The sequence below is a fragment of the Canis lupus genome, chromosome 18 (assembly GCF_011100685.1).
Source record: "Canis lupus familiaris isolate Mischka breed German Shepherd chromosome 18, alternate assembly UU_Cfam_GSD_1.0, whole genome shotgun sequence".
Taxonomy (NCBI): Eukaryota; Metazoa; Chordata; class Mammalia; order Carnivora; family Canidae; genus Canis; species Canis lupus.
In genome coordinates, this window is record NC_049239.1 from 15,408,237 (window position 1) to 15,434,443 (window position 26,207).

A 26,207-nucleotide genomic window follows, 5' to 3' on the forward strand; every position below is an offset into this window, starting at 1 on the left:
TCTTTTTGCCTTTAATTCATTCCTCCAATTTGGTAAACTGGTTCTTGATCATTCTTTAAAAAGCAAACAAAATGATAATAAGGCACTGTCGATTGTGCACTGGAATTGTACTGTCAAAGGATACTTCAATTAAGCCAATATTCAGGAAATGCATATATTTGGTAATAAATACTGATAAGTAAACATTTGGGTAAATATCAGGTAAATATTTTCATTTCTGGTAAGTAAAAATCCTCCAATAAATCAAGAGCATATTTTAAAATACAACTTATGAGGAAAAAACGTGTTTTAAAAAAATGTCATTTCAAATCCGTATTCTCATTCCTCAGCAATCTTTTCATTTTTAGAGGCGAGTGAAGTTCGAAGGTCAGCTGCTAGTTCATCCTGTACTTTTCTGAAATGACAATCTGTTTAGGCTTTTAACATTAAAAAAGTTGTTTCCTTCTCCCCTCCCTCTCTCTTTCCCTTCGTCCCCACCTGTTTGTAATTTCTGTCTAGGATTAATACATAGGGAATTCTACAAACCAGGCATGATTTGTAGTACCTCACATGACTTTTATACCTTTTCTGTATTCTTGGTATTCAGTTTAAAGAAATCTTTTAAAGTTGTGTTTGTTCTGTATTGCTTCCAGATAAAATTATTTCACTTTCGCCATCTAAAAGGATAAAAGTAAATTAATAAGAAAATTTACTTTGGACCTTTTAGGCTGAGTCCCAAGTATTTGATTCAGAGACTGAACGTACTCTCCTGTAGGTAAAATAGGATCCGTTGGAGGCAGGGAATGTGAGCAGGGCTCCTCTTCAGAAGAGAGCCCTGGGAGGAGAGAGAAAGGAAATAATAATAGCCAGTAGGTAAGGGACGGTTGCTGACTAAGACAGAAAGCCAGAAGCAAAAGCTGCTACAAAACAAGATCTGGTTTAAAATGGAGAGAAAAAAATTAGCTCAAGGGACTCTGGCTTTCTTATTCTCATCAACCATGTATCATTGTTTTGAATCTGTACTCTGATTTTCCCATACTTGATGGTTTTTCTCTTGTTGCTTTGTATTGTGGAGTACAGTTGTTACATCTGCTTCTGTCGATTTAGAGTCTTTTAATTATTTTTTGCTTTTTCCCTCTCATTCCATCACTTCTTGTCAGCTTCTAGGAGTCTCTTTGAAACAATGTATTTTGATATTCAGGCTGTTTTTCCCACCAGCCTTCTTAAGGGCTCTGACCTACTTAAAGGAGGAAGAAAACCCTAAAATATACACTATTTTGGGTGTGAAGAACTGGACGTATTGCTTCAGTGGTGCCTTGATAATTCAGGAAAAAGTCCTTTGTTCTCTGTATGGTTTTTATTGAATGACTTCCTGTGCAAAAAAATTGGATCAACATTTTTTTTCTGATTTAAGGAAGGAGTGATACAGCTCTATTTTGCATTTTCTGATGCTAGTTATATTGCAGTTTTCTAAGATGTTTTTCTTTAAAATTTTGGATTTGTGAGGATACAGAAAGATTTATCTTCTTGTTCCCACTTTGCCCGTTGATAAAAATAAATTGTGCTAGGGAAGAATTTATAATTCATAGCCTCTTCTGATGAATGGTACTGTTTCTAAAGTAGAGGTTTCTAATCACTAGACTGAGCTATTCAGATATGTAGGGCAGCCATACACTTGGGTTTGCCAAGGATAGCCCCAATTTAAGTATGTTTTCTTGGCTTATTAATAGAGAAAGGAAAGAAAGAAGTCCTTTCACTCTTAGAAGTGTATTGGAATAATGAATTATGTGGTCACCCTGGCTTAATGTCTTCATAGATCTCCAGTGTGGTTACTGTGTCCACACCTTCTCTGGGGTCAGAATGTCCATTTGGGCAGAAAGCTTGGGAAGGTGTTCCAAAATGATTTTAGTTATATCTGTCTAGGTGGTGAGATTATAAATGATGTTACATTCTTCAGTGTACATGCTCTGCTTTCCAACTTTCTACTAAACAAAAGGATTTTGTTACTAAAACGAAAACAGAAGAACCAAAGTTTTCAAAAATTGTTTATGTTTAGCAAAAATAAAATGGAGACTGTGTATTGGTGAAGCCTGTCAATCAGGCTTTCATGTTCCAAGCAATACAAACTGACTTCTATTTTCACTAAAAAATACAATTTATGGCAGCCCCGGTGGCGCAGCGGTTTGGCGCCGCCTGCAGCCTGGGGTGTGATCCTGGGGTCCCAGGATCGAGTCCCACATCGGGCTCCCTGCATGGAGCCTGCTTCTCCCTCTTCCTGTGTCTCTGCCTCTTTCTCTCTGTGTCTATGAATAAATAAAATCTTTTAAAAAAAAAGAAATACAATTTATTAGAATGATTGAAACACAGTTGACTCTGGAACAATGGAGAGGAGTACTGACCCCCACCAGCAAAAAAATTTGCATATAACTTTTGATGCCCTAAAACATAACCACTAATAGCCTAAGCTTACTGTTGACTGGAACAAGGGTGCAGTGTTGATACAGCACAAATTTTGTATGTTACATGTAATGGAGGATAGTCTGAAGAAATGCAGGCAGGGGAAGGGGCCCTCATTCTAAAAGGAAACTACTCCTAAAAGGAAAAAGACTCCATTCAGTTATTCTGCACCACCCTGGAAGGAGCCCTCCACCTTTCCCACATAAAGAACTACCTGCCAAAAAAAAATTAAAAAAAAAAAAAAAAAAAGAACTACCTGCCAGGTAGATGAACATGTGGACAAAAACCTGATTGGTTGACAGGTGCATGGAGGGTTAATCAGATTAAAACACCCACCAAGGGGATCCCTGGGTGGCTCTGCGGTTTGGCGCCTGCCTTTGGCCCAGGGCGCGATTCCGGAGTCCCGGGATCAGGTCCCACGTCAGGCTTCTGGCATGGAGCCTGCTTCTCATTCCTCCTGTCTCTGTCTCTGTCTCTGTCTCTCTCTCTCTCTTTCTCATGAATAAATAAATAAATCTTTAAAAAAAATAAAAAATAAATAAAACACCCACCAAAAAGCCCATAAAACCCGTTAGACTTTGGAACTCCAATGGCAACCCTCTCAGGTCCCCTCCTTTGAGAGTTTTGTACTATTGCTCAATAAACTTTGCTGCCCACCACTCTTTGGTCTGCCTCTTTAGTTTTTAGAGCGGTGTGTGATCAAGAACCACAGGCACTAAAGGAAAAGAAATCCTAAAACGTGTTTTATAATATATTCTTACAATAAAGTAAACTAGGGAAAGGAAAATGTTACAGAATTCATAAGGCAGAGAAAACACACTTCTAGAACTCTACTATATTTGTCATTAGTATAAATTTGTGTTGTCTGTTGATAGCATGAACTTTCTATCAGTAACTGCATTAATATTATCTCACATGATACAAAATACTGTAGCTATTACCCATATTACTAACACTAGAGATCAAAAATGAAAACCTAGAGGTACCTGGGTGGTTCATTTGGTTAAGCAGCCAACTCTTGATTTTGGCTCAGGTCATGATTTCAGGGTCCTTGGAACAAACCCTGTGTCAGGCTCTATGCTCAGCAGGAAGTCGGTTTGAGAATTTTCTCTCTCCTTTACTCCTCATAGGCTGATAAGCAGTACCTCTAGTGAGAGGCAGGCATACTGTACAGTAATTTAGCACAGGGATGCCTGGGTGGCTTAGCGGTTGTGCGTCTGCCTCCAGCTCAGGTCATGATCCTGCAGTCCTGGGATTGAGTCTCACATTGGGCTCCCCGAAGGGAGCCTGCTTCTCCCTCTGCCTGTGTCTCTGCCTCTCTCTCTGTGTCTCTCATAAATCAATAAAATCTTAAAAAAAAAAATTAGCACTGTATTTTATATTAACTATCGCTCACCTTATGCCTATGTAAAATAGACTATCCATTTCCATGCAAGTCTTGGATGCAGTGTTTTTTATGGTGAATATGTAGGCGACGGTGATGATAAGGTGATGACGATGATGATGATGATGACTACAACACAGAAATGTCTCAATTCAATTCACTGAAATGTCTCAATTCAGTGCTTGTCCTACAATTATTAGATTTTCACACAAAGACAATCCCATACACAACAGATAAGTTTATTCCCTGTATGGCATGGTGATTGTTTACTGTTCACTAAGTGGAGGTGGGTCATCCATCATAAAGTCTTCATCCTTGTCATCTTGGAGTGGCATAGGCTGAGGAGGAAGTAAAAGAAGAGGAAGGGTTGGTCTTGCTCTCTCAAGAGTGGCAGAGGTGGAAGAGGTAAAGGAGATGGAAGGGGAGGCCAGAGAGGCAGGCACACCAGGTGTTATCCTTTGGGACTACATTGTAATGGACTTCTTTTGCTTTTTAATTTTTCTAAAAATGTTTCTATATAGTACCAATCCTTCTTGCACTATTTGGTTTCAGCACCCATTATCACAGAAGGGTCTGGGTCCTGAAAAAAATCAGTACCAGTCTTGAGTGATTGGAACCCTTCTTCCAGATTGTCCAGTGTCAGTTTGTTTTCTGACACTGCTTCCCTGTGACTTGCTCATCATCTGGCGGTGTATGAGAGCACTTAATTTCCATCAAGTCATCCCTGGTGTGGTGTCTTAGCTCTTGAGTTTTTCTGAGATCCATATCTTGAAACCCTTTACTCACCCACCATTTTTGCCATATCAACAGTTTCTTTCATGATTTCCTTGACTGGCTCTGTTGTAAATCCTGTGAAGTCAGGCATAACATCTGGACACAGTTTTCTACAGCAGGATTGTATTGTTCCAGGCTTGATGACTTTCGTGGCTTTTTCTATAACAGCAGTAGCGTCTTCAGTGGTGTAATCCTTCTAGGGTTCTCTTCCATAGTGTTCACAGTCCTTTCCATTGTATATCACCATGTGTAATGAGCCTTAATGACCCCTGATCTAGAGGCTGAATTAGAGTCATTGTGTTTTAGGGCAAGTAGTCCATTTTCAGGCCTTTGATGTTGATCTCATGGGGTTCTGGGTGGCTGCGGGCATTGTCCAGTATCAAAAGAACTTTAAAAGGCAGCCCCTTACTGGCAAGGCAGTTCATGACTTCAGGGACAAAGCTCAAGGGAACCCATCCAGGCCCCGGGGTATACAACCAAAAGACTGGCAGCTGATGTTTATCTTTCCCCTTCCCGGCTCAGGGGTTAGCAGCTTTACAGATAAGGGCAATCCTGATCATAAACTGGACTGCATTTTACAAAACAGTAGAGCTAGACTGTTCCTTCCTGCCTTAAATCCTGGCACTTGCCTCTCCTTACTTAGAAATATCCTTTGTGGCACTCTTATCCGGGGTAGGGCACTTCGGTCTGCATTAAAAACCTGTTCAGGCAGATAGCCTTTCTCCTCAGTAATTTTCTTAATGGCATCTGAGAAGTCATTTGCCGTCTCTTGGTTGGCAGAAGCTGCTTCTCCTGTTATCCTAACTTTTTAAAAGCCAAATCTCTTTCTAAAATTATCAAACCATCCTTTGCTGGCATTAAAATTTCCAGCTTTAGATTATTCACTTGCCTTTTACTTGAAGTTGTCATATAATGACTTGGCTTTTCCTTGAATCTTATTCGTCTTTGAGGTATGCCTTTCTTTTAGCAATCCTGCACCCACATAAAAGCTGCATTTTCAATATGGGATAAAAATGTATTTTCCCAAAGGTCCAAGGTTTTCGTGTCTGCTGCCGTAGCCGCAGTGACAGCTTCGTTAACGTCCTTTTCTTTTTTCTGCAGTGGTCCCTACACTGGATTCATTTATCTTGAATTGGTGGACCACCATAACTGAAAAGACCTCACTCCATGTACATACCGAGCAGTTGAATTTTTTCTTGGGAGCACTTCCACGATCACCAGAGGCACTTCTTAGGGGCCTGATGGTGTTATTCAGAGTTTACAGTACTGCACTAAACACAACGAAAAATACCTGAGAACTGTGAGGTTGAGATCACTTTTACCAAGATACACAGTTTCCTGGAGAGACACTCTGCTTGTGCAGTGATCAGGGTCACCCTGTACTTTAATGGGTGCTTGCTACACTTGAGCTCCCCACGGTAGCTGCAGAGGTGGCTATGAAGTTATTCCAGTAGTGCAGTGTGTATTACAGTTAACTTGATATGGTTATGATTTATTACTGCATCCTTAAGTTTATATTTCTCCTAACTGCAAATGGTACCATGTACAGTCTCTGTGTGTTTTAATAAATTTTAACTTTTTATAAGGTGTATATTTTACAGTAGTGAATAGACTAGTATCTACATATATTTTATGTATTTGTGACATACCTAATATTTTTTTGAAGTTTTTAAATATTTCTAAGCCATGCAGTTTGTGTGCTTATTCAAATTGTCAAAAATCTCCAGAAAAATTTACAATATATTAAAAAAAAAAAATCTCCCTGTAGGTGGACCTTACAGTTCAAACCCATGCTATTCAGGGGTCACAGATGTAGATGGAGGAACAACAGAGAAGCTGGGGGACTGGTGGCCAACAGCCCCCACCATGTCTCTGGATCCACCTTGGGTCATCATGGCTACTGGATATGCTCCATCATTGTGCTAGACTCTTCCTGCTGTGATTTTGCTTCCTGGGCCTTCAGCCTGTGCTTTGGCCTTCAAGGAGCAGGAAGAGATCACATCTTCTCCAGGAGTGAGAGGCAGAGCTTTATGGTAACTCCTGTGTGAACTTTTTTTTTTTTTTTATCTAGTCACATCCAAGAGATGAGTCTAATAATAATAATGATAATGGTCTACTTCTCTTGGTATGGTATCTCTTAGGAATTTGAATGAAGCATGCAGCATTTTTTAAATGGAATCTGCTTTGATTTGAAAATGATCATTAATTACCACTAGTTGAGAGTCCCAAGTAATGTTGCTTTGCTGTTTACCCTGCATGATTCAGCCCTTACTTAGAACCTCTTGTCATTTGTCTGGTTGGGGGAGGATGGAATAGTTATTTTGACAGAGGGGTTGATTTAGATACATGCTTTGCCTCTAGCTCTAGGTTATTTTGCTCATGAGTTGTTTCAAACTTAATAATACTGTAGCTTTTTTAGTGCTTTAATTGTCAGAATGTACTGCTGCTGTTATTGGCTGTTTATAAACATTTAAATGCTTTACCCGAAATCTGTCCAAAACTTACATGTATATAATGAACCTAAGACCAAGCAAGGAAAACCAGAAATCTCCTGTGTTAATTGCTCTGGATATGCTTACTTAGGTTCTTAAAGTTTGGCCTTTTTAAAACAATTATTTATTTATTTATTTGAGAGAGAATGTGCACAAGTGGAGGGGAGGGGCAGAGGGAGAGGGAGAACCAGATTCCCCGCTGAGCTGGGAGCCTGATGTGGGGGACTCTGGAACTTTGACCTGGGACAAAGACAGATGCTTAACCGTCTGAGCCACCCAGGCACCCTGCCCTGGCTTGTGGTTTTAATAGAGCACCCAAGAATCTCATGTCTAGTAGCAGAAGTCATCTGTGTGAAACTCTTCACTTATCAGAGTCAAGTTATTCAAGCTTTTAAACATACATGATAATTATAGGAAAAACTGTGTAGCCTCAAAGTTAAGTCTGGTTTACATTTTTCTAATCAGAAGTGGAATGTGAGGTTTAAGTAGTGTTTAGAGTTTCTCTCAGGGATGAAAAAATATTTGGGCCCCAGAAAAATTACCAGCTTAATGGTTTGCTCCTCTGAACTTTTAGTTGTTTTAGTAAGGAAGATGTATTTGATGAACACCATATTTGCACATTCTTCTCCTAGGAGTTACAACATTTAATTGATCCAAGTAAAGGTGTGAGTGTGTTTTGAGAATGTGCTGAGTAGGTTGCATAATTTAGTGAATCTTTTATTAGTAGATTTGCAGTAGAGAGTGGGAATATGCAGGATGTTATGACAAATAAAATTTTTAGATTTTCTATTCTAATTTTTTCCTTTAAGTTTTGGGATTAATCATTTTGGCAGCCTACAGTGCGGTATTTCAGAAAGTCACCTTTTCTCTCTTCTCTTCGCTTCTCTTTCTCTTTCTCTTCTCCTTCTCTTTCTTCAGGCCTCATGCCCAGCGTGGAGCCCACTGTGGGATTTGAACTTAATAACCCTGAGATCAAGACCTCGGCTGAGACTGAGTCAGTCCCTCAGGCACCCCCACGAAAGTCACTTTTCAAACCACATTTGATCAAAAGCATAAAGCTTGTGGGTTGTTTTTTTGTTTTGTTTTGTTTTTGAGAATTGTTTCTGCGTGTTGCTGTAAAATGTCTTGAGTTTCTGGTAGTTTCAGAAAGCTGATGATGTGTGGTGTACTGGCAGCTCCCCATACATAGAGCCTGTCATGGCACAAACGTAACTTCACAGTATCACCTGCTATAATTTAAGGTGAATCCTCAAACCATTGTCTGTCTCCTCAGAGACATTATGTCATGTTCTGCATCTTGCAGCACTGTGTAAAACGGTGTTCCCAAACTGCTGTTCTGATTCTCTGTCTACATTTGTGGATGTGGCTCATTTGGCTTTTTTTCATTTATTTATAGCTCCTTAATAAAAATCTTGAAGCAATTCATCTTAATTGCTTAAATTTGGTATTTCACATCTGGTGTCCATAGAAACTTCCTTGGTACCCCTTGTTTATATGTTATGCTGCATTGGTTTGCCCTCATCTCCTTTTTGTCTGGCAAGCAAACTATAGGTCACTCTTGTCAGCAGTATCATATTAAAGATGTTTGGCTTCTGTGTCAAAGATTTGGGGTTTTCTAATCTTGGAACCATTGTTTACTAGCTGTGTGACCTGAAATGGGTCTCTTATATTACCCTAAAATCTGTCATTACTTGACATGCGACTAAGAAAGAAAATTCACTGTTTATTAAACTGTGTTACACTATTGATTGCAAAATGCATCCTGCTTTCAGAAATTATACATGTGAAAAATATACTATATAAGTGAAATGTGTTATATGTGACAGCTCCATTCCCCATAAAAATCACAAGTCTTGTAACGTCATTTCCCCACTTGAAATTCCTCAATGATTGCCATAACCTTAAAGACACAGTCAAAACCCATAACATCATAAACAAGGGAAAGGCCTGTGTCTTCTGGCCATGAGTATGGTGCCCAACAGCATTGGCATCACCTGGGAACTTTGTAGAAACAGGACTTCTCAGACCCTATCCCATTTCTTTGAAGCAGAAACTTGGGGATAGATCCAGGAGATTCTCATATATGCCAAAGTGAGAACTTCGATCTAGGTCAACCTGTTTTAAGTTTCTCCCCTGCCCTTCCTTTTATGCCTATTTAAGTTAATGTAGAAGTAGTGGGAACTGCTTGGGTGTGAGTACTCCCCTTCCCAATAAGTTATCCCTCAGAAGAGAGCAATGCAAGCATCTCTCATGTTAGGGTTGACTCTAATCTCAAGGACATTATTTTGCATAGCAAAGAACTCTTTGTAATAAAATATTATAAATCAAAATGGTTTCAGGAGCACCTGGGTGGCTCAGTGATTGAGCGTCTTTGGCTCAGGTCGTGATCCCAGGGTCCTGAGATTGAGTTCTGCATCAATCTCCTGGCAGAGAGCCTGCTTCTGCACTTCTCCATCTGCCTGTGTCTCTGCCTCTCTGTCTCTCATGAATAAATAAATAAAATCTTAAAAAACAAAACAAAATGATTTCAATCAGTGCTTAATTTCATATATATTTAGAATTCACTAGTGGAAGAGGTAAAAAAGGCAAAGGCATTTTAACAGATTTTGAAATATTTCTCACAGTTGCAAGTGTTGACTATCTTTCCAACACCTTTTAAAGATCACACAAAAAGCAAAACAATAAGTGATTGTGATATGGAGGTTATGGTGTGTGTGTGTGTGTGTGTGTGTAAAATCAAATGGAAAACCGAATGGATGGTTATTTCTGAATTGGGATAACAGTTCCAGAGGCAATATCATATTTATTTAAATAAAAATAAGAATAAAAGTGCATCACAAAAGGCCTAGAAATATACTGTAAATTGGAAAACCTACTTTAAAGAATTGGCTTTACTGATGAAAACAATGATGACAAAAATGCTTATGAAGCATTGGAATAAAGTTGCTTCATGAATGTAAGAAAAATAATGTTTTATAACGTGCACTTAGCTATGCTTAAGTTAAAAATTATGATTAAACAGTTGTTTAACTTCTGTTCCTAGAAGTTTAGCACAATTTTTTTGGGGGGTGTGGGTAAATGTCAAATAATATTTACAATTTAAAAAACTCCTTTGTCCTCTCTGCCTGGAATGGTCTACCTCCCCTTCCCCTTTGTAGGCTACTTGTATTTTTCTGCCCGTGTTTACTAGACCCTTTTTCTTTCCCACTCTTGAGGTTAAGAATACCTTTTTCCTGCCTCCTGTAGCACCTGGTAAGTGCTGCACATCGGTGCTTTCCTGCTTTCTTTTCTTCTGTTTGCTGCTTTATTTTTTTCTATTAATGTGTAAGTTATTTTAAGGCTTTCTCTTTGGGGTAATTCATAGCCATGTATATGGAGCATGGGTTTTATAGACAGTCTCAGTTTGAAGGATGGCTTAGGCACTGTTTAGGTTTATCACCTGGCTAATGTTACATAGTCTTTCTCTGTCTCCCAAAATTGAAGGTGATAATTAGTTTGTTGAGTTATATTGAGGATTGAAGTGTGGTACAGTTGAGCGTCAGTAAATGATTATTATTCAGTTTTGTCTTCAGTGTTTCATAGGGACCCAAGGTATATTTCTTAAGTAAGGTAGAGGAGTTCTATCTAATTTACATTCCATTACGTCTGAATAGATCAAAAAGCAATTGTAAATCATAGGTGAAATATTGGTGTATGTTTCAAAAATCTTATTTACTAACATATTTGCATTGTTTCAAACAGTATTTGTTTAATTCTCTCTTAAAAAAATTACCCACAGTCTGACATTCTAGTAGCAACTACTGACATACATCTGTGATCTTCCTCTTGTCAGTTTTTTTTTTTTTTTTTACATAATGTAGTTGACTGAAATTTGGTCTCATTTATCTGATGATGACCTAAATAGAAGTCTTCTTAATGTGTGTCTGATTTAAATAGTGACTTAAGCTTCATGTAAATTATGAAAAAGATTAAACTGAGGCCTTATTTTGATATAACAATAATTATAAATTATTAAAATTAATTTTATTTTACACATAAAAATTGAGTATTGTTTCATCTGTAGGCCAGTTTACTGAATGAGCAAAAGATGACTCACATGCTGTTTCTGGTGTAATATTTCTCACCCCCAATATATTTTTCACCTCATAATTGAATTTGGCTCAAATTATTGAGAAAATCTTTTTTGGTGGAAGTAGTTGAAAACTTCATCGTTTTTCCAGTGTTCTGATTCTTTCATGCTCCCGTTATTCTTTCTTGAAAAAGTTGGTAATGTATTATCCTTGTTGATATTGTTCCCTCTAGTTGTTAGTTGGTCTGTCAGGCTCTTCGTCAGTAGCTTTCTCTGTTATTAATAGCAACATCTATTGTTGTCACCATGAAATCTTGAATATTCTCAAGATTTCTGCTTTTACTAAATTGTATCTGTGTTCTGTTGTCAGATGCTTAGTTTCAGTGGAAGATTAATCTGTGCCTCCATTAAACAGATATATTTTTTTAAAGTATGGAGAGATACTTGATTTGATCATAATTTTATGAATGGTCAACTTATTAATGAATATTTTATGTTTTTTTCTTTTGCAACCTCATCACTTTTGAGATTTAGATTATAAAGTGTTTGCCAGTTTTGCTTTAATGTACTACAAACTCCTTGTAAATTTCATTTAAAAAATAAATTTTAGGGGCACCTGGATGGCACAGTCATTTAAGTGTCCTGACTCTTGGTTTCTGCTCAGACCATGATCTAGGGTTGTAAGATTGAGCCCTTTATTGGGCTCCATACCCAGTGAGTAGTCTGCTTGGGATTCTCTCTCTTCCTCTCCCCACTGTGCACACCTCCATTGCACTTCTCCCCCCTACAAATAAATCGTTTTTTCTTTCTTTTTTTTTTTTTTAACAAATAAATCTTTAAAACAATTTTTTACTTTAAATGAATTCAAAAATATCGAATAGGGATCTATACTATATCTGCTATTATAAACCACCATTGTTTACATCTTTTAATTGAAAAATGTTTGGAATGTTTTCTGTGGACAAATTCCTAAGGAAAGTCTTAAGATAGACCATTTTAAAGGTTTCTGATACGTATTAGTGATTTTAGCAATTTACATTCATCAGCAGCGTATGAGTGCTGACGTCAATATACCTTTATATGTGTGTATGGTTTTTAAAAATAGGAACAGAGGTACTGACAGTGGCTTAGTCAGGTAAACGTCTGCCTTTGGCTCAGATAATGATCCTGGGGTCCTGGTGATGTAGTTTTGGAATATAGGTGAGGTTTGGTGGGATGAGGTCCGGGGGCAACGACCAAGAAAGAATTTTTGAGACGTCTTTGGTTCAAAATGGTGGTTTTATTAAAGCAGGGGGACAGGACCTGTGGGCAGGAAGAGCTGCTGCTCGGGCTGGTGAGGGGTGGCTGATTATATACTTGGGAGTTGGGAGAGGTTTGGGGATATCGTACTCTCTAAGGAAGTTTGGAAGCAAGGTTTCCAGGACCTTGAGGGGGCTAGCTATTGTTGGGAAAAGGTTATTTATTACTGTCTAATAAAACCTTAGTCATGAGACCCTTCAGATGTATAATAGTGGGCCATATGCTTGTGGGATGATTGCCAACACATATTGTGTGGGATTTAGAGATACAGGAAATTTCTACAGTAACTTTTGTACGTTAAAGTAAACTCACAGGGTCCTAAAGAATCGGGCTAAGATTGCCTTTGCCCTTAGCAGAGTATTAACATTGAGGCAGTTGAGTCTGTAGAGGAATGCCCCCCTGCCTGTTTCAAGGACTTGTCAGTATGCTGCCCCCGTCTTGTGCTTTGTCCTCAGCTAGTCCTCTGTTCCCCCACCACTGGGATCCAGCCCCGCATTGGGCTCCCTGTTCAGCAGGGAGTCTGCTTCTCCCTGTCCCTCTGCTGCTCCCCTTGCTTTGCTCTCACTCTTTCTCTCAAATAAAATCTTAAAAAAAAATAAAATAAAAACTTAGAACAAATGTAAAAAGTGAATCAAGGGCATCTGATTGGATATATATTCCTTTTATAGGAAAGTAAATCCATTCCGTGGGTAGATGTTTTCAGCTTCCTGTGTTCCTCCAGTCACCTTGCTTACGTGTGTCACAGTAATCTGTCTAAGGCATACATGGTCCTTTCATTTCAGTATCTTCCATGTACTGGTTCCTCACCTTTCTATGGATTTTAGAGCCTGGCAGTGATGGTCTCCAGCTTGTTGTCTCCACCGTATTTACAGCTGAGTTTGATGTATTCCATGGGTGCTGCTCAACGGGAGTGCCACGTTTGCCTTGGCTATAGTTACTGCTCCCTCTGAAATGCTCCCGTCTCCATCTCTGTCAGAGTCTGACACATTCTTCAAGTCCCATCCTAAGGATCTTTATCATTTGCTTAAGGACTACCTTTCCCTTCCAGTAAAGGATTCTTATGGTTTTGGTCACTTTCATCCACAGATACTCTTGCTGAAACTGAGCCACAGTGTCCTGCTGGCCGATTGTTCATGCTCTTGGGTTTTAAGGCTAGAAGAGGGACCTCAGTCTCCCTGTAGATAATGTCCTCCCCACTCCTGTCAGGCCCCTGCCTGTATGTCAGGACCCGGTTCTATTCTACACCTCCTGGAAACCTTCCTGGATCACTAAGTCCTTAATCAGGTTCATCACAACCATTTAGTTCTTCAATTAAAAGCTGTTTTGCTTTTTTTTTTCTTTTTGCCTTGACTCCTGGGCTAGATTCCTGTGACAGTGACTCTGCTTCACTGCCTCTGTTTCCACTCTTACCCATAGTATACTCAGATGTTTTTGGTCTCTGTGTGGTTCCTTGACATTTTTTTTTTTTTTAAGATTCTATTTATTTATTCATGAGAGACACACACACACACAGAGAAAGAGAGAGGCAGAGACACAGGCAGAGGGAGAAGCAGGCTCCATGCAGGGAGCCCGACGTGGGACTCTATCCAGAGTGTCCAGGATCAGGCCCTGAGCTGAAGGCGGCGCTAAACCCCTGAGCCACCTGGGCTGCCCAAGTTCCTTGACATTTCTTACCTCATGGCCTCAGTGCCATCCATTAATTTAACCAGAACCTATTCCTATTCAACGATCATGGATCCTGACTATAGAATTTTATTCCTGCACTCCTTCTCCATCTGTAGGGCAGAGTGTGGGATGAGAGGGAAGGAGAGAATTATCTCTGTGACAGCAAAGCTTAAGGCCATGTGTTTGATTCAGTGAAGGTGAGATACCTACATGTCTGGATTTTCTGAATGTTAGCGCAGAAAGGCAGGCAGGCGCTTTAAAGCAGCACTGTCCCTTCACATTTTAGGGTAGTTTATATGCTTGCTTAGTTGAGCTGAACTCACTGCAGTTTTCTTGCTCTCTTGGGTACCAGCTTTTTAAACAACTGTTGGTGGGCCAGTGTCATTCTAGCATCAATTCCACAGTGAAAAGGCAGCAAAGAGGCTGTTGCCTCTGTGAACAGTAGTTATATTTAATCGGCAGAAACCGAAATGTTTCTATATAAAAGTGATAGATGACTGTATATATTAATTTCCTCCAAAGTAAACAAAAAGATGTTTTGGTATCCTCTTTTGATGTCATGTCTATGGGCTTCTTACCCACACATCTAAAGAACTTAATATTGTACCTTTCATATTCCCTTTAGTATCTAGATGTTGAGTGTCATAAATTTGTTTTATTTATTCATTTTTTTAATTTTTTAAAAATTTTATTCATTCATGAGAGACAGGGAGAGGGAGAAGCAGGCTCCCCATGGGGAGCCTGATGTGGGACTCAATCCTAGGACCCTGAATCATGACCTGAGCCAAAGGCAGACCCTCAACCACTGAGCCACCTAGGTGCTCCAGAAATTTCTGTTTTAAACGTGTTTTGAGAGAGAGATTTCAGAGAGTTGATTTGAGGCTTTGCAGCCTCAAATGTAAATTTTCAAAGTGCTAATCAAAAGCTCTAAATCCAGGCACTGTACTATTCTTCTAGCAAGTTAATTTTCTACATGTAGTGAACTCTATCCATTCCTTGGATCACTTTGCCCATACCAACTTGGGCTGTTTGGTTTTGGTCATGATTCATATTTTTCTGTTATTAAAACCTTCCTTGTTTAAAGTAGTAGATTAAAAATACTAAAAATAGCTGTGGGTGTGGAAATTTGCCTGTATCGATTATTTCCCCTTTCCTAATTTCTCTGAGAGTAAAGGTAGGTTGTGAGATGTTTGCTGTGCTTTTTTAAAATATTTTTTCTTAATGAAAAGGAAAGTGAATAGACTTCTTGAGCCTCTCAGAACTGCTCTGTATTAGCATAGGACATTGCATTTTCTGTATAATTAAGTACAATGAAGTGTGCTTGTAGCTACTCAATTTTTACCCCTTCTACTCCACAATGTGGAAGAGAAGGAATTGCATTACTATATTTTTAGTGCTTTTTATATTTTACCTGATTAACAGAAGAACTGTGACAAAATGCATTAAAATCTAAAATATTTTTCCTTAATAGTATATTCTGTACTTAAAAATTACTCTTGAGAATTACTGATTCAATTAATGGGAATAAAGATTCTAGACGAAAAATTTCCTTTAGAGGGATTTCCTGTGGTCTGTGGCATATGGTGTTTGTTTGGCAGCAGATGAGGTAAGGGTATAATAATGAATTCAAAGGAAAGGTGGCTACAGGAGGGTGGCATAGGGAGAATTAATTATAGTTTTAAGACTTGTTATATGCTCTTGTTGGACTTTTCTTTCATTATTTTCCTTGATATGATTCTGGGTCCCCAGTTACCAGGCTTAGATCAAGTTGGTCTGTTTTCTATTCTGTAAAATGGAGGATAATAATATCCATGATAGTGTTGTAAAGAGGATTGAATGAGTAAACATATGTTAAGAGTTTAGGATGATACCTAGCGCTCATTTAATCTCAGTAGTTAGTACATATAATACTTTTGTTATTTTTTATACTGATGGTATGGCCACAGGAGTTCATGTTCTTTCTTGTATCTGCCTGGACTAGGAAGTGGAAAAATAGGTGAACATGTTTTGTTTTGTATTCTTGCAGCTGTCTCTGAATTGACTAGTAGATAAATACGTAAATTTCTTGAGAACCCTGAGAGTGCAGTGAGGTAAATTTAGATGGTAGGTGAAGAATATCTGTGATGTATAATGGATTCTGAGTTGTGAAAAACTTGGATGAGGCATAATGTGGCTTTTGAAGGTGCAGGAATAGGAATAGTTTCATTGTTGAAAGAGAATTTTTAAACATTGGAAGGGGACCTTAGGATCTTTGGGGGTATTGCAGAATTTGAGGGTGAGTTTGAATTGTTCCAAATTCATAATGAAGTGTTTCTGAAAACCATTAAAAAAAAACAAAAAAAAACCCTTTTTTATCTTGGAACCCAAGGGAGGAAACAGAAAAGATAAAAGGATTGTGCATCCCTAATGTCCATTCAATCAGTGAAACTCTTCAGACTTATATTCTCATTGTTGATTGTGTACCAGTGCTTTAACTATTTTCTGTAGAAAAATAATAGATATTTTATATATTTTATATATTTTATATATTTTATATTTAGATATTTTATATAAAAATAATATTTTTTTCTGTAAAAAATAATAGATGTCTTGGTACCTTGAAATTTCCCTGGATGATGTTATAGAATAACAGAGATGCTTTACTTTGGGGCTCTATGAGAGGATTGCTGGGGAATTGTCTTCAAATTCAGGGATGTGGATTTGGGGAAGCATAAGTCTCTTACTCCTGGAAAAGCCTGGGGCTAATGTCCAGTCAAATCCCAGGCTCAAATCCTTCCTGATTTTTGTCAAGCTCTCTGGCTCACTGCATGGCTTACTTCATTTGGCTGGTAGCCTCATCTCGCCCCTTATAAAGCCTCAAGTGAACAATGCAAGCTGAATAGCAAGTGATAAGCTGTGTAATAGTACTTTTAAAACTTTACTTAAGGGATCCCTGGGTGGCGCAGCGGTTTAGTGCCTGTCTTTGGCCCAGGGCGCGATCCTGGAGACCCGGGATCGAATCCCATGTCGGGCTCCCGGTGCATAGAGCCTGCTTCTCCCTCTGCCTGTGTCTCTGCCTCTCTCTCATCTCTCTCTGTGTGACTATCATAAATAATAATAAAAAAAACCAAAAACTTTACTTAAAAATGTGTATACATAACATCGAGCTATAATTCACATAGCATATAGTTCACCTATTTAAAGAGTTCAAGTCAGTGGTTTTGGTATATTCACACAATTGTGTAACCATCACTACAGTAAAATTTAGAGCATTTTCATCACCCCGAACAGAAATCCTGTTCCCTGTACCAGTCATTCCTCATTTCTCATCGGCCCTAGGCCACCAATAATCTGTTTTTTTTTTTTTTTCTCTAAGGATTTGCACATTTTGGAAATTTTGTACAAATAGAACCATGTCTTTGGTTATTGTCGTCTTCAACTACCATAATTTTCAGGGTGCATCCATATTATAGCATATATTCATTTTTCATTCCTTTTTCCTGCTAAGTAATACTCCATTTTGTTTATCCATTTATCAGTTGATGGACATTTGGATTTCTGCTTTTTGGCTCTTTTGAGTAATTCTGCTATGAACATTCCTGTGCAAATTTTCGAGTAAAAACATTTTTTTCCCCTCTATTGAGTATACTTGGAAATTAAATTGCTAGGTCATATGGTAATGCTTGTTTCAGCTTCTGTAGAAACTTCCAGACTGTTTACCAAAGTTGCTGTACTTACTTACATTCCACTTGCAGTGTAAGAGATTTCCAATTTTTCCACATCCTTGCCAACACTTGTTATTAGCTTTTATTTAATTGTTATTATAGCCATCCTATTGGGTGTGAAGTGGTATCTCACTGTGGTTTTTATTTTTATGTCCCCGATGGCTAATGATGTTGAGCATCATTACTTATCATCATGTGCTTATTGGCCACTTGTTTATCGTCTTTGGAGAAATGTCTGTTAAGATCTTTTGCTCAATTTTAAATTGAGTCATTTATCTTTTTTATTACTGAGTTGTAAGACTTTATTTGCTTTCAGTTATTGAGTTTGGGAGTTATGGTGCCTTTGATTCTAGGGGAAAAAGGACCAGGCAGCAGTTAACAGTCACAGTTCTCACCACTCGCCACTAAGGTGTCTGGTAATTTAACACAGAAGGATAGAGGAAGTGAAGAGGTGAGAAGTGATTTGCTCTTGGTGCAGATGAAAGCAGTCACTGCTCTTTTACCCTTTTATCCTAATCAGGATATTCTTTTTGACTTAACCCAAACTTGGATGGTGGTGAGGGGGAACTTACTTTTTGAGGGGAAGGTCTTTGCTGCTGGTGACATGGAAATCTTTTTAAATCTTGAATTTTTATTTCTTCCTTGAACACATACACAATGTTTTGGTTTTTAATCAAGCAAAAAAACTTTCATTTTTGTATATTGGGAAATATATAATCCCTAAATAGTTCACAGGCAAATAAGATTTTGTATTTATTTTATGTAAAATAGATTTAGGGGCACCCAGCTGGCTCAGTCAGAAGAGTACAGGACTCTGGATTGTATGTTTGAGCCCCATGTTGCAGTGAGATTACTAAAATAACAAAACAAAACAAAAAACCCTTAAAAACCATTAAAAAATAAAATAGATTTAATATTTTGGCATATTTATTACCATATTTTGAAGACCTTTAGATTCTGAGACTCATTAGAAGTTCTTAGTTTTATAGTTAACTTTGGGTTGCCTGGCTGGCTCATTCAGTTGGGTGTCTGACTCTTGATTTTGGCTCAAGTGGTGATCTCAGGATTGTGGGATTGAGCCCGGCATTGGGCTCTGCATTCAGTGTGGAAGTATGAGTTCAGCTATAAGAAAATTGTTATAAGAAAGAAGTACAATATATTTTTGGCAAATATTTTTACTGCATGTATTTTCTATATTCTTTAGTCTTAAGAGTGGTTGTTTTCTATATGGAGCTTATTAAACTTTATAAATAAATTAAATTTCTGTATCTATAATTACAATGTAGAAAAGATGGCTGGGCAGATTTTTCACCAAATTTAGAAGGTTTTAGGTGTTCTGAGTGAAAATATACAGGCTGTGTGTCATGCTTAAGAGCAGCTTTGGGAGGTAAGGTGGCTGTTAACCGTTACAGACTGATGGATGATGGGAAGCACTCCCTGCCACACTTCATCTAGGACCTGGAACAGATGGGAACAACTCGTGGTTTGAAGTATGAATCTTAAATAGAAAGTTACTAGGGCAGATGATCCTAACTGCTGGTTGGCATCTCGCTGTAGCCTGCTCCAAGGATGATAGCACCAGTGATTGTCCAGGGCAAATGGAGAGTACTAGTTGCTAGTCTTAAATAAATTACCCACTGTCTTTACAGACAGAAAAGCAAGCCAAATTTTATTGACAGTTTTTGGATGGTGGCAGTGTTCTAGGTAAATTTAACTTCATTACCATGATTATGAAAGCTTCAGAAAGGAAAGGGAATCACTTGATTTGATATTTTAACACCCTCTTTATATTTTAGCTCATGTGCATCTTGAGATTAGTTTTTTTCCTCATGAGAGGCTTAACTTTGATTTAGCAAGTAAACATTTGAAACTTCTTTGGGCCAGGGAGGATGTGTAGTTCACTATAAATAGTAGATAAACATACCAAGTTTTGTGAACAAAAACAGGGACAATGGCAAGATGTATTTTAACTGGCAGTTTGCAGTTCGATTTAGAATTCTGCACGTTCCAAAATGGAAGAAGGTGGCAAGCTGAAACTTGAGCTGACCGTAACTGTATGACAAGTGAGGGGTATATTCATGGGGTACTTGAAGCCAGTTAAAGTGTTTTTTTGAAGAACGAATAGAGACTCTGAATTCCTAGAAATAACTCTAACAAAAACTGTGCATGGCCTTTTTGGAGACAATGACAGAGTATTATGGAGGACATAAAAGCACCTAGTATCAGGGCACCTGGGTGTCTCAGTCGGGTGAGCATCGGACTCTTGATTTCAGCTCAGGTCATTATCTTGGGGTCCTAGGATTGAGCCTTACATCAGGCTTTGCTCTCAGCACACAGTCTGCCTGAGATTCTCTTTCTACCTCTCTCTCTCTCTTTGCCCCTTACCCCACCCCCCCTCCTCTTTTTTTTAATGGACTCATAAAATGAGAAAGGGCACCGTATTTATTGTGTGGAAGTTATTAGTTTGCAAATTCTGCTAGGACAATTGGTTATCCATATGGGATACGTTAAACCAGAGTTCTACCTTGTGCCTTAAAGAAAATTTCCAGGTAGATAATCATCTAAATTACCAGTGTATCAGAGTTGAAGTTGTACTTGTACATGGCCTGTTGATGAGAGTTTTTACTTGTAGGTATACACTTTCAAGCAGTGGGTTTTCTATTCTTTTTGACCCAGTGCATACACAGATCCATGTGTATCCATGTTTCAGAACTGAAATTTGTTTAAAGAAATAATACTCCTACTAAATGAGACATACTTTTCTACATTATTCTGTTTTTAATAAAATACTGCCATGACCTGTGCATTGATTTCACGAGTTACCGAGTATAGCTTGGCAGAGACTGCTTTTGGGAATCTCTTGTGCGTGTGTATAGGGAGAAATGCATGACAATTTTAGCATGTTTGTAGTGACAGAAAGTGATACATCCAAGAACGTGGCTAAAGTATAAGAATATGTGTAGGAATGATGAATCTTAATTTTGAGCCTGTAGAAGGGTGAGGGGAGGAATTGCGGGTCCTCAAGTCTAGCTATGATAAGTTCGTCTTTAGTCTAAAAAGATATGAAACAAGTGTGACTGTTACAGTTTGTTCACATTGCAGATGGGCATACCTTTTTTTGTATCTTTCATGTAGTGGAATATAATATAATAAACGAGGGGGGGAGAAAAGGAGCAGAGGTATTGAGGTGAGGCTAGATTAGTAAGCAGGAGCCAGATCATCATGTTAGGAATATTTTTGCTTTATCTCAAGGGATAAGGGTTTTAAAAAGGAAGGAATGATGAGATCAAATTTGTATTTTTGAAGGATCTTTTTCTTTCTGTACTATAGTTGGGACGGATTTGGGTGAGCGGAAGCTGAGGGACATGTAATGATTCTGTTTTGGGGTGTTTGTGGCTTAAACAGAGCAGGGTAGTGAAAGAGGGGAAAGAGGAGAATGTATGCACATGGGGGAAGGAGTCCGTTTGTTGTTGTCTGATCAGATGCAGGGGCAGGGGCTGGTGCTGAGGGTAACTCCTAGTTTCCCTGTTCACCACTGAGGTGTGTACCTAGTGGTGGTCTTACCTGGAAGGGGAAACAGAAGAGTTGGGTTAGCTTATAGCTGGTGAATGCAGAGAACTTATTAGTAAGTCAAGTTTTCTATAGGAAGATGATTATGCTCATCATTTCTGCTTGATTCCATTTCAAAAGAACTAAAACTAAAATTTTATAATCAGTTATTTTATGTTTACAGAGTAGTATTTCTCCTTAGTTTGGTTTTGAATAAAAAGGTGATATTCACATCAAAGATGGGTCAAAGAAAGGTATTAAGGTTATATAACAAAGCCTGTTTGAATAGTAATACAGACACTTGAGATAATAATAGGAATTGGTTTTGCCTTATGATATAATTTATATGTATTTATAGAACTTTTAGATGTACTGCTAGGTATTGGATTAATCTGTTGGAGGATTTTTGTTTTATGAGTTAGCTTTTTCAAACATTATAAGAATTTTTTTTTTTTTTTTTTTTAACGTAGGCTCCATGCCTGGTATGGAGCCCAATGTGGGTCTTGAACTCACGGTCCTGAGATCAACAGATGGATGCTTCACCGACTGAGTCACCCAGGCTTCCCCAAACATTATAAGAATTTTTAATTGTTCACCATCTTCGGTCTGTAATTTTAATTTAGGATTTTACTTTACTTTTTTTTTTTAAGCTTTTATTTTTTTATTCATGAGAGACACACAGAGAGAGGCAGAGACATAGGCAGAGGGAGAAGCAGGCTCCCTGCAGAGAGCCTGATGTGGGACTCAATTCCTTCACCCCAGGACCACGACCTCAGGCGAAGGCACTTAACCACTGAGCCACCCAGACGCCCCTTCTGTTTTCGCTGCAGTTGGTTTCCAGAAACTGGTTTTGCATTTATTCTTTTATTACTTTATTGTCCTCCTTTGCACATGAAAGGAGTTTGATAAAATCCAAAGTTGACTGTTCCAACCGACACTATACATATAAACTGTTTTTCTGTAGGAACGTGTTGGGATGCACCTGCTAGTGAAATGGAAACCAACTTGGCTTCTCGATATCTGTGTTTTTATGTTGGAACTGTTACTTAAGAATCTTCAAAGATGACATGTTAGTAGTCAGTACTGTTGCAGACAGGTGTAGCTCTGTGCTTGTCATCGGATTTTCTCCCCCTTTGCACATGGTTGGTCTTTAATAAATATTTGTTGAATGAAAGTATACCATGGCCAACATACTGAGAACTTGAATCTCACAGTTTTTAGTGTCTTTTGAAGTTCAACTGCTACTTTATGAAGATAAAATGTCACTCCTAAAATGTATTTTTACGTAGAGTTAGAAGACAGGCAGTGGTTCTCATGAGCAGGATTAAATTAAGTGACTTAGAATGCTCCCTTAAAATATTAGGATAGCATGAGCCCTTTGGTGTTGAACCCTTCACTCGTCAGGTGATTTAATAAAGCACTGATGTGATTTTCAGATAAAACTTTTTGGTTTGTTTATTACCATTTTTGAAAATTTTATTTATTCATGAGACACACACAGGGAGAGTCAGAGACAGAGGCAGAGGGAGAAGCAGGCTCTCTGCAGAGCCTGATGTGGAACTCCCTGAGCCAAAGGCAGACCTGGCTCAACCACTGAGCCACCCAGGTGTCTCCTTTTTTGTTTGTTTAAATTCCCATACATATATTATCTGGAATTATAAGGTAATAATTTTATTGTGTATGGAATTTTATTTTTAAAAATTAAGGGTAGAAAAGGATTTAGTAGATGATTTTAAGAAATAAGGAAATAATTTCATGTTTTTAAATTTGAGAAAATATTAAAGGTTTGCATATTTGCTGTCTTCAGAGTACCTGTGGAACAAGAGCTCCATTATCCAGGGTTCTGTTGTTTTCATCTCAACTACCTAAGAGACAGAGTAAGAACACAGAGTAGTGAAGTTTTGCAGTATGCAAGGCGTGGAACCAGGAGTGGGGTGGTCGGAGGTGGTGCTTAAACCTGCAAGCGGGAGAGCAGAATGTGTCTGCAGTTAATTAACGTGCCAGCAGGATGCAGGAGGCCCTGTCCTCACATCTTGGAGGACACAGACATTTCACAGGGAGGCGATCAAATAGGACTTGATGGTGGAAGGAAGAGTATAATTTGTCAAGATAGAATGAGGAAGAACGGCTTCCATAAAGCAGAAGGCTGCACCGAGGTGGGAGATATACTTAGACTTGGGGCACTCTGGTGCAGAGTTGTGGCAGGACAGATTGCGAAGGAAGGGCCTTCAGTTCCATCTTGTGCCTGGATTATTGAAATGTGGACAGCCTGTGACAGGTCAGACCATCAGGAACCTCTTTGGAAGATGCTTTTTCATTTTTGATGATGTTCGGAAAAGGACCTGGAAGGCAACAGCAAAGGATAGTTGTTGCAGGTTATTTTGTTTGTTTTTTTAAGCTGAAGAGAAACACAGATCTTTTTGAAATTATTGCCCTTGAGCCCATTCTGGGCAAGTGGAGATAAGGTTGTGAGGTATCATGGTCTCATGTCTTTTCTGGACTGGCAGGTCCTCTGTGGGGTCTGTGTGCAGGTCAGTGCAACCACTTCGCCTTACAGCCGGGTCATTTTGCACAAAGAATAAATGCATCAGTGGTGAAAGTTTCTTCTGTGCTGTTTGTGCTTTTTAAGAAATCAGTCTTTAAAGTGTATTTGAATAAATGTGAAAGCATCTAGATAATGCCTGGCTCATGGCAGTAATTAAAGTTTAGCTGGCTTTTCCCACCATTGGAATTACAAATAGAAGCTTCTGTGTTCTAATTCCAGTGTAGATCCAGCAAAATACTCCAGGAGGTTAGGGGCCATTATCTGTCTTGTTCATGATGAAACAGACACAGACCTATGTAGTAAATTGTTCATGTGGCTATTGTTGCATATAAGTGGAAGTCTTTTAGAATTATGTTTTGGAATTCATATTATTATGGATTCTGGCTCTGTATTTATATCAAAATGTTCTCTCTCAAAAATATAAGTAATGGTGAAAAACTTATAAGAAATGTGGGGAACAGTGTTTAAAGAGTTCGCAATACTCAGAATAGATACTGAAGTATGTTTAAAAAAACGTTTTAAAACTCACCAGTGTTTTTGCTGTTAAAGTTTTCTGCTTAAAATGCTTACTAAATTGTTAGAATATTGTCTTCAGCAATTGTTAGATCAAATTTTACTTCAAATATTGAGTTACAAACTTCGTTAATTATGATTCTTTTATTGTTCTTAGGCATAGCATGTAACACTACGTTACTGTAAGGAAACAGTCTTCTATTGCTGAAATGTCTGCGGTAGAGTGTGTGCGAGAGAGCCCATCCTAAGCAGTTAAGGCTACCAGTACAGCCACTCCCTGATGCTGAGTGAAGTGTGTAAAAGATTTCTGTGCAGCAGTTTGGCAGTATGTTTGGTTTTTAGGAGCCTGTAATCTTTGATCTGGTAGTTTACTCCTGAGACTGTGTCCCAAGAAAATAATGTAGATGTAGGGAAAGTTGTCTGACCAAAGATATTTTTAAGCATTATTATATATAGTGTCTCAAGGCTTGAGAAAAAGGAATGGTTATATAATTTTGTAGATAGGTGTCATGAAGTAGTCTATGCCTATTATAAAATGACATTTAGAGAGTTTTTGAAGACGGGAGACAATGCTCATGAAAAGAATGGCCTCAAGTTATGTAAAGTATACATGGTTAAAGGTTAGGGGGATATATATGGAGATACTATGGTTTATCTCTGGACACTAGGACTGTAAATAGTTTCTCTGTAGTTCTGTGATTTATATATTTTTAATGAAGAAAATGTTTGTTATCTGAAGAAAAAGAAATACTACTTTTCAACCAGAAATGGCACAGCTTGTATCTCTAATTTGACAAGGTAGCTCTGGTAAAGGAAGGTGGGATTGAACGGGGAGGGACCTGGACCATCAGAGATGGATGGCGGATAATGATGTTTAGCGCAGGGGTGTGATTAAGGGATGTGTATCATAAGAGGAGCGGCATTGGGCTTCAGGGGAGTCATCAAAGAATGCTTCTGGGCATTGACCTTGACAAACAGGTGTGGTTGGGGCGAAAGTAGGCTTTGGCGTGATGTTGGTTTGAGATCCTAGAAGAAATGTCCAGGTTTCTGTGCACCAGTTCAGCAGGCTGGTGGAAATGCTTGTCTGGAGCCAAAGAGTAAAGGCAAGTATATAAAGGCCTATATAGCATATAAATTGTAAAGTATATAATATGATTTTGAGACTTTTAAATTTGGTCAAAAAATGGTGAGCGGGATTAGTAAACTCTTACACTAATTCACTCACATGAAATTCATTTTCTGACTCTACCAACTAAATACTGCAAATACTTTAAGGATTTATAATTTTATCAATTTCTACTCTATTTCTCACCATTATCAAAAGATTACTATTGGCACTTGTTGTGATTGCTGTTTCTCCTACAGTGTTCTTCTAAAACATTTTAAACATTTCAAGATACCAATTGAAACAAATTGTCCAGTCTGGGATGATACAGTTAATGCAGAGAATCTGGTGTCTTGATGGACACAAGCAGTTAAGGTGAATTGTAGTGAAAACATTGTATTAAAATTCTATTGGAATGGTGTGCTAGTTTTGGATTCTTTTAGTGATGTATTTCATATACTAACAAACTACTGAAAGAGCTAATATTTTAGCTAGGTATCACAAGTCAAACTGTCTCAACTATAAATGGCTCCGCGAGGAGAAACAAGATCACTTCAAGCATGTAGTGTATAAAGCATTAATTAAACTCCGTCTTTTGAGGGGTGACTGTATTTAGCTTTCTGTCTGCTGACCTGAAAACATAAATCATTTAAACGAAATCTTACTTAATTT

The 26,207-nt window shown here is 38.3% G+C and overlaps 1 protein-coding gene across 19 annotated transcripts in view; it reads left to right on the forward strand.

Annotated features, from left to right (window-relative positions):
- Positions 1–26,207, forward strand: part of SRPK2 (SRSF protein kinase 2) — a 248,782-nt gene that overhangs the window by 125,354 nt on the left and 97,221 nt on the right. The window contains exon 1 of one of the 19 annotated variants that reach the window (XM_038562759.1): positions 19,276–19,313. The exons of the other annotated variants lie outside the window; for them this stretch is intronic. Coding sequence (XP_038418687.1) covers positions 19,291–19,313 — 23 coding nt within the window. The 5' untranslated portion in view covers positions 19,276–19,290. Of the gene's footprint in view, positions 1–19,275; positions 19,314–26,207 lie in introns of those variants that run through there. 19 annotated transcript variants of the gene reach the window in all.